The 9,452-nt window shown below is 31.2% G+C and overlaps 1 protein-coding gene across 1 annotated transcript; it reads left to right on the forward strand.

The window, feature by feature from the left end:
• The first annotated feature begins 3,056 nt into the window (after positions 1-3,056).
• LOC149474982 (uncharacterized) lies at positions 3,057-5,918 on the forward strand. The gene is made up of 4 exons (XM_089713749.1): positions 3,057-3,084; positions 4,757-4,979; positions 5,106-5,167; positions 5,242-5,918. The coding sequence occupies exons 1-4, from the start codon at positions 3,057-3,059 to the stop codon at positions 5,280-5,282; spliced, it is 354 nt and encodes a 117-aa protein (XP_089569875.1). The 3' UTR covers positions 5,283-5,918.
• The last annotated feature ends 3,534 nt before the right edge of the window (positions 5,919-9,452 follow it).

Here is a 9,452-nt window from a genome sequence, read left to right on the forward strand (position 1 = left end):
TTAAATTAAATTTAATTAAGAAATATTTTAAGAATTACTTTTTCAAATTACCTTTCTCTTTTTCAAATTTATCTTTTCAATTAGCATCTGGATTTTTTCTTTCGTAGCCGTTTCATATTGATCAAAATTATCGCGTGCGTTATTGACATAATTTATTCAAGGCCTAGGCAAATGGCAAAAGTCAAAACGCTTGTCATCTATTCGTATAGAAATGGTCCGGTGTGAACAGAGTTCACTAAATTCTAGGACCTTAAAAACTACAAAATATCATATCCAGCAGAAAATTAGTAAAATTGTTCAAAGGATTACTAATTACAAAAGGATTAATAAAATAAAAAAATAACTGTCATTCCGGTACGTGAATTAAAAAACATATTCCAGGTTATAAATAAAAAAAAAATAGGTGATTTCGCGATTTAGGGTAAACGCAGCTATCAACGACCCATCGAAAATCTGAAGGTATTACCGACCTATAAAAGTAATTCGAAATTTAAACGTTTCTAGAACTATTCTAGCTATAGGTAGGCAAAGTTATACACGAATGTATTACTTGAGCATCGTATACTTTTACGTTAGTGTGAATAACTGTGCAAAAAAGAGTTAAAATACGTAAGTTGCTGCGGGGTAGCGTGGACGCAGGACGTTTCCTACTGTTCCGTTGTTCCTTCGGGTAAGTACTGTGATTTATCTTTTTAAGACATTTACAAACAAATGACATCTATACTTTAATTTATATTACTAAATGTCAATGCATTTAAGTGTCAACTTTTCATTTCTTACAACATTTTATTGATAAAAAGTAATTTGAAACGATAAAACTTTAAATTAAAATGGGACGGTGTTAGCTTCACCAGTTTAAGCCGTGGCAGGTATCAACGACCCGTAAGTCGGCAATGGCAGCAACGTAACTTTTTGTTTTAATTTTCTTTTATGTTATTGTATCACACTAACACAAGTGGATTTATGGACCAGTTTAAATCTAAGCTATTAGTCTTCATAAAAATCTATTAGCGACTAAACTTTTTTGTCTAGTTTTTACCTTTTAGCGTTGTCAATTTATACAAAGTTATGATATTTTTCGAGGATCGATATGGAATAGTTACAGTAGTAAATCATTGTTTTTTTTTGTTCAAACAATATGCATTTGTTCATATTTTGTATGGCATTAATCAATTATAATCTAATTTATAGTCTGATGGTCAAATGAATTAAAATAACCATTTTTTTTATGGGTCGGTAATACAATTTAGATTTATACTTACATACGTTATTACCGACCCATGTGGGTCGGCAATAGCAACTATAGGAAGCTATTACCGATCGAATATAGATTGTTTAGTTTCTCATCTACAAATTAAAATTCAAATTGCTTTATTTGCAGAATGTAGAATAAAGATGTTTGTAGATACAGATAATATTGATCCTTAAACATGTAGTTGAGCGTGCAAATATATTTTTACTACTTTTATGACATAATAGGTGCCTATTAAAAATGCTTCTTCATGGTTAAATTAACATAAAACATATAATTATATTTTTTCCAGAAATATGGAGCCAAAAAAGCGGCGAAAAGAATACAATAAAACACAACTCGCCGAAGCAATCAATCAAATAGCATAAGAAAATATCCTAGAGTTTGAAATCCTTAATTTAATATATGTACATATATTAATAGTATTTTGTTGATTAATTTAAAAGTTTATAATTATTTAGTTAATTACTAATAAGCTCATTTGTTTCGTTAAAAATAACTATAATAAAAAAAATACGAATATATTCGCATTTTTATTTCATTTTATTAAGATCGGTAATCATCATCATCACTAGCTTCTATACATTCCATTGCTGGAAAAAGGCCTCCTCTCACATACGATCGGGAATAGCTGCATAAAAATCGTTAATAGCTTCACAGCCGTTTTTATGGGTCGGTAATTGCAACAATCGACTAAGTCACATTGTAAATTATTTTTTACAAGATAATCATTTATTAGAATGTATTTGCTTCAATAAAAACATTTTTTATACATAACACTAGCATATAAAATGAAACTATAAATCTTTAGAAGAATTATGTGAGAAAAATTGTCAGTCCTACATCTCCTCCAGGGGGGCCCCCAGACGATGGGGGGCCCTGGGCACTGGCCCCCTGTGCCCCTATGGTAAAGACGGTAATGATTATAGTAATTTTAATAAAATTCGGAAACTTTTAATCTATTAATATATATAAAACAAAGTAGGGTCTGTTACAACACTTAAAACTCGTGATCTGCTGAGCCAATTTTCATGATTTTTAACTAATTTCATTTGGCCCTGTATAGCAGAATACACATTAAAAACTCGACGAATAAATAATTATTTGTTGCGTTTTTAATATAATATGTATATCACACTTATGAATTCGATATGTATGGACCGCCATTTTAGATTCGTTTGTTTATTGTCGCGGCTTATAGGTACTGTATTATTGTAAGAATTGTGTGTAAAGGATTAACAAAGAAAACTAAACTGCTTTTGAATGAAAGAAAACCAAAAACAGCATAAATCTATTATATTATAATATTTAATTTAATGAATTTCTATTACATCTTAAATAACAAGTGCGCATTTGTTTCGCCAATTTTCAATTGAATTAAGTTACAATTTAATAATGTTTTCATCCCTTCAAACCTCTTACGCCCTTGGGCCAACAATTGAGGTTTTGCAATAAAATTATACAATTTTCCCATCCATATACAGATACCTGAATTTTTTGTACTTTACGGCGCGGCCACATGATATTTCATGCCTTTGTGTTGCCTATAATTAAAATTCTTTATGGGTGTGCTGAATTCTTTCGGATTATTAATGTGCCCCTATGACGTCACAGACCGCTGTCAAATTTTTGAACTGTCAAATTAATCAATGAAGGTGGGATGTGACATGGTTAGGTTGGAAAGTGTGGGTTTTGTATGGCAATGTAATAGTATGCTATTTTACATGATGGAAATTATTAATTGTATGAGTGTTGATACACAATTATATACAATTATACATAATATATAATATCATAAGCAGTAATGATTACATTTTTTGTGAACAAGTCAAGTTTGTAATATTCTAACTTCTGAAGTAATGAACCGATTTAAATAAATCAATTATTACCCTCTAATCCTAAATTATATAAGTAGTAGTTTTTAATACTTGTTAATAACTGATGAAACTTCCATCAGTGTTTTTCAAGCTTTGTAATTTTTATATAAGTTCAATCTCTATATTATACTAGCTGTGCCCCGCGGTTTTACCCGCATTGCTCCGCTCCTATTGGTCTTAGTGCGATGATATTATATAGCTTGTAGCTTTCCTAGATAAATGGGCTATCTAACGCGCTTATCTCAGGAACTACTGGTCTGATTAAAAAAATATTTCGGTGTTAGATAGCCCATTTATCGAGGAAGGCTATATATTATCAAGCTAAGACCAACATGAGTGGAGCAATGCGGGTAAAATCGCGGGGTACAGCTAGTTCAAAATAAACAGTCAAAGAAAAAAGCTCCGCTCTAAGCAACGTAAGTACGTAGGTACATAATATAAAATACACACTATTGGAAAGAAGCTCTTATTTGCACATCACAAAGAGACACTTCAATATCTATTTTTATAGAAAAGAAACTTTAGCATTTCTTCAACATCACCCGTATTATAAAAAAGCATCTCACAAGCCTAAATCCTTCGGGGACAAAAATTTTGCGAAATACGGTAGAAGCAAAAACAAAGTCTTTGAAGTTAACTAATAAATTAAATGATGGGGATTATGCTAAAAACTAAAAAGTCGAAAATCTTTTATAAAGGATTATTTTTGAAATACTTTCTGGAAGTCGGTAAAAGTGAAATAAAAAATACAACTATTGTTTAAACGCAGTTAGATATTTGATGGTGGTTCAAGTGTATAATATGTCTTATTCTTTTTGGGAGTCCTTTTTAAATACGTCTTTTTATAGACTGTTTACAAGATTGACATAAGTAGGTATAGCAAGTGTGTACTTTTATTCCTTTTGTTATTGTGATATAAAGAGAATGAAAATATAAAATCTTTAAATTTGTATTAAAATTATAATTCTACCATTTAAGTAATAACTTTTTATTGGCGAAAGTATTTTCCATTTCTTAAATGTAGATTTGTGTTTTTGGGTCGATCAACTTTTAATGGTCCGACGGTACACGCATCATGTCCCTGAACGATAATTAATAAACATGAAATCATAAAGAGTTAAATTGGTTTTAATTATATTCTTTTTAATATTTTCTAACATTATTGTAAACAAAATTTTAATTGTTTTATTAATTTGTGCGTAGTTTCATGGTTGTCCAGAGACTAAATGCAATTTTCCAGTACTATCACATTTGTCCCCAAGCTACAATGCATTAAGGTGATGAATTAATTTTTCTAACATTTACGGCCCTTTTTAAACCTTCGTAATTTTTATATTATTAAAGTTGTCGTGATGAAAATTCTTGACAAGAAAGTTCAATAGTAACACAATACGTCTACCGTTTTAGAAACATGATTCCATGATATTTTCTCGATAGAAAAAAAATACAAAGTTCTCATTGTTATTTTTTTTTAATCTCTGGCATCTTCAAAATAACAAACGTAAAGTTACGACTTTTTGGATATTAACTATAAAATATACAACCTATACGTCTACCGTGTTAGAATTTTGAAATATGCGATGGTTTTGAAATAAACAAGAAATACTTGAAATTAGCGCCTGACCAGCCAATATAGCGAGAGCCGCCCTGTACCTTCCTACCCCGATCGCTGCACGAGTCATTCCCGCTACGGCCGTCACACGGGGAACTTGTGTCGCTTGCGCAATCGTAAAAAAGGGTGACAACACGATAAGACAAAATGAGACAAATGGGGACAATAAAGAAAATAAGAAGAAGAAACATAAAGGTTGGAGGAAAAAGAATGCTTACAATTGGAACAAATTAATGAAGTAAGTTGGTTTTATTTTAAATTTGATGATAATTGTATTATAGACGATGTTTGATATGTACCCCTGTTTTAAGTACATAACGAATGTGTAAGATTTTTTCATTTATAGCATAAATAATCTTTTCAGAAATCCGGAATCCAGAAGGAAAATAAACCCACTGATTGTTCACAATGTGAACCCACTCCTTCGTAAGTACCTTTATTCAGTCAAAAATGTATGTTATCAACGCTCTACTGGTTTTATCGCATGATTCCATTTTTAGCAAAAAGCAACAAAGTGCAAAGAAATAAAAAATCATGGTGAACTTAGTGGAAGTATGGTGGACGTAATATGGAATTATGGAACAAGAGCTCGTTGGAGTAGTATTATATTTTAAAAAAATACGAAAAAATTTCAAGAATTTCTTAGTAGGTTGTAGATAAGTATGTTGTATAAAGGATTTGATGTTGATATTTATTTCATTTATACTTACTACACCTGTGCGGGAAATTGCTTAGTACTAAAACCGGTTTATATTCATATTATTTACATAGTAATGTGAGTTTTCATTTCGAAAAATTTTGTGTAAGTATATTAAATTGAGTTCCTGGGTGATCTGGAAACACAATTGGGCCCGGAGGATGGCGCTGCAGTCACTCCTCCTAATCACATGAACCGATTTGGATGAATATTTGTGTGCACATTTCATTGTTGTGGGATGATTGGTTGATTCGTTTTCACATTACCTAATATTATGTATTTTTGTTGTTAGAAAGTAAACTTAATTTAATGTTTATAATACATTATTATTGGTATAAATAAGCCAGTGTTCGTCTCACATTGCTGTACCTGCCTACCTATCCTACCAGGGCCTAACTTTGTTCTGGCTATTTTATTTTGATTATTTGTAATGAATAATTACAATTATAATAGAGTGCAAAAAATAAATACATGCGTCAATATATTTTCAATTTTGTGTTTTTTTTTAACAATTTTTTTATTTAAAAAAATATCATTCCGACCACGGCTTTGCCCGCGTGGAATTAGGTTATATCGTGAATCCTGTTTTATCCCACAGAAGTGTTCAGTTCGGATAAAAAGTATCCTATGTGTAAAGCCAGGCAATTAGCTATATTTTATCAAAATTGGTAATGTAGTCTTGACGTGATTAAGTAACAACTAACAAAAAAATATACAAATTAACATCCAAAGTTTCGCATCAGTTTTACTGTATTAGCGATATCTTCCACTCTTGACTTTGACTGAGAAGAATTAGGGTTTATAACTTCTTTCAGAAATAGTACCTTTCATTTCTGGGCATGATGTAATATCTACGTCAGCATCAAATTCTATCTAAATCAATTCAGTAGTCCGCGTAATTAGGTACCATTTCATTTTTTCAGAGTAACAATATTTTTTGTTATTTTAAAGATTATTTATAACCTGTATTATTTTGTAATAAAGTAAACATTACGAAATAATAATAATTAATAATTATTAATAATGTCTAAGTAGTTGTTAAAAAGAAGATAATTTTGTGTTTATAAGCAAGAAAATAAAACCAATAAATCAACAATTAAATATATGTATAACAATATTATAACTGTATGACGACTCCATACATGTTTGTCCCGAGTCGGCCAGCGGCAGCGCGGCGAGTATGCAAGAATGACTTCGCGCACACCCGCGTTCGCGATAGCGAGCTATTAGACTCCGCCCGCCAAGCAGTGGATTTTTTTTTGTGTATCGTCTTAACAAACTTCGCATCACGAACACATACTATCACGACCATAAATACCAAATACACTTCTTGTTTCAGTTAATGATTATTGACATAAAAACATACAAATAATTTTTTTTTTATTGGATATAATACGATTTTCAGGCATTTTACTTTTGTCCCCATAAATCATCTACATGGCACAGGTCTCACAGACAACCGTAATTTAGTTATGAAAACAAAACACAGATGGCGCGGTAGATTCCTAAACAACAAGCTAAACACAATAATTAACTGTCGGGCTCAAACGCCATTTTGATTTGTATAAAATCACGGCAACAGTCGTCCGAGCAACGTTGGTGAGTGTGGGGTGGCTTTATTGTCAGTCCGTCAGACAACTGTGATTAAAACATAAGTACTTGATGCATTGTTATCAATTATACTACACGAGATGCGCTTTCGTCTATAATTTAGTGTGAGCTGAGATTAATATATAAAATAACAATAGTATTTGCTTGGCGGGTCAAAATTTTAAAAATGTCCCGCAGACAACCAGTCACTTGGCCAGCCAAAGTGGTTGTACCATGGACAATTTGGTTGTCCCTAGGACAATAATTATATAAAACTTATACTTTAACAGTTAAATAGTTCATGTTTTGTTTATTACTCGGCTGTTTCGGGAACACATTTTTATTACGCAATTTTATGTCTAGTTTAATTGTAATTTTAACATTTCAAAAATCAAGACGACTAAGATGTCCCCATATGAAAATCACATTATACTTCATTCATTCAGTTATATCGAGAATCAGTTCATTTTAATTAAGTAAAATCAATAATACGATACGTAACAAGCTCGCCTTAATAGTTTTTTTGTAAAAAATATCACTATTTCCGCTTTACTGAAACTTTTTTATACCTATATGAAACATTGTTTGGTTGTTCAAAAGACATCATTCGTTTCAATTTTAATAAAAATACTTCGTATTTTGGGTGTAAATAGAACAAATATCAAAATATTATTTATTATTTAATATTAGAAGAATTTATTTTAATTCTGAAGGGAATTTAACATTTAAAAAAATACTATTGTGTAAGTTGTCCAAAGGACATTATTTCCCGTGAATAGATCGGTTCGTGAAGTTAAATCCACAAATGTATGTAATCAACATCACTGCTGCCTATATAATCTTAATCTACGAAGAATTATCTTCTAAATGAAATAGTAAAATGCTGAAAATTAAGTTAAAAAAAAAATACGAGAAAATTATGATCGGGACCTTTAAAAATTGATTGACCCTTTTACAAGCTTTGCTTTATACTATAACATCTATTATATACTAGAGGTCCGCCCCGGCTTCGCCCGTGGTACATATTTCGCAATAAAAGGTAGCCTATGTCCTTTCTCGGGTATTCAAATATCTCCATACCAAATTTCATGCAAATTGGTTCAGTAGTTAAGGCGTGATTGAGTAACAGACAGACAGACAGAGTTACTTTCGCATTTATAATATTAGTATGGATTGAAACCAGGTAAACTGTAATAAGTGTTTACAATATAAATGTAGACTAAAAAATAATAGTAATGTATCGAATGATATAAGAATAAACCCCACGCACTGATTTTTATGCAAACTACATCGCAACGAAATTATGTTGCGTAATGCATGTGACAGGACTATATCGCCATCTCTCTCTAGCAATATAACCTTCAAAAATCACATGGCACTTGCGAAAATTTCTTTTTTAATTGTGTATTTGTCAAACTCAAAACTCAAACATTTATTAATTATTCAATCAATTAGTCTTCTTTTAGAAGCACTTTTGAATCGTCATAACATATTTTCAAAATTTACCACCGATTCGGAAAGCATGCCTTGGAGAAGAACCGGCAAGAAACTCCATGTCTTATTATTTTTCTTATTATGCTAATATTACAAATTTTAATGTCCGTTTGTCTCTTGTTTTCAAAATCATTTGATGAGATTCTGCATGGAGATAGCTGAAGATCGGAGGTCAATGGACTACCATATATTTTTTTTATTAAATCTAAATTTAAAATAGAAGCAAATGAAGTCGCGTGAAAATAAAACAGTCTTTCATTTAATAACATAAAAACCACTGTTTTTAAACTGCTTGTGATCTTACCTATTAACCACGCTTTTTTGTAAGAGAGTTCAAGTCTAATAAAATAAATTAATTCGATTTGTATGTATGTTATTTTTAAACTACTATAATATATATAATGCTTATATCTATACTTTTTCCTATTAATATTATAAAGGCGAAAGTTTGTATGGATGTTTGTTACTCTTTCACGTAAAAACTACTGAACCGATTACAATGAAATTTAGCACACATATAGAAGGTAACTTGGATTAACACATGGGGTAGGTTTTATCCCGGAAATCCCACGGGAACGGGAACTATGCGGGTTTTCCTTTGAAAACGCGGGCGAAGCCGCGGGCGGAAATCTAGTATATAATAAAGCTGAAGTCTTTGTAATTCAAATGCGTTAATCTCAGGAACTTCTGTTCCGATTTGAAAAATTCTTTCAGTGTTAAATAGCCCATTTATCGAGGAAGGCTATAGGCTATATATCATCGCGCTAAGACCAACAGGAGCGGAGCACTGCGGGTAAAACCGCACAGCACAGCTAGTTAACCATAGGTTTGAATGTATTTGTCTTTCATATCTACGAAACAATGAAACACATTATGAGTTGTGATTTTGCTTCAAAAAAACATAGAAATGGATAAAAAAATTTACAAGAA

Source organism: Colias philodice, chromosome 31, assembly GCF_061535455.1.
Source record: "Colias philodice isolate Cphi_HAF_F1 chromosome 31, ilColPhil1 Martin Lab GWU primary, whole genome shotgun sequence".
Taxonomy (NCBI): Eukaryota; Metazoa; Arthropoda; class Insecta; order Lepidoptera; family Pieridae; genus Colias; species Colias philodice.

Bases quoted from the DNA above. Each gene is read 5' to 3' on its own strand.
- LOC149474982 (XM_089713749.1), top strand. From the start codon at position 3,057: ATGATTACATTTTTTGTGAACAAGTCAA. The intron at 3,085-4,756 runs GTTTGTAATATT...GCGCCTGACCAG, and splicing joins ATTTTTTGTGAACAAGTCAA to CCAATATAGCGAGAGCCGCC. The intron at 5,168-5,241 runs GTAAGTACCTTT...TTCCATTTTTAG, and splicing joins CAATGTGAACCCACTCCTTC to CAAAAAGCAACAAAGTGCAA.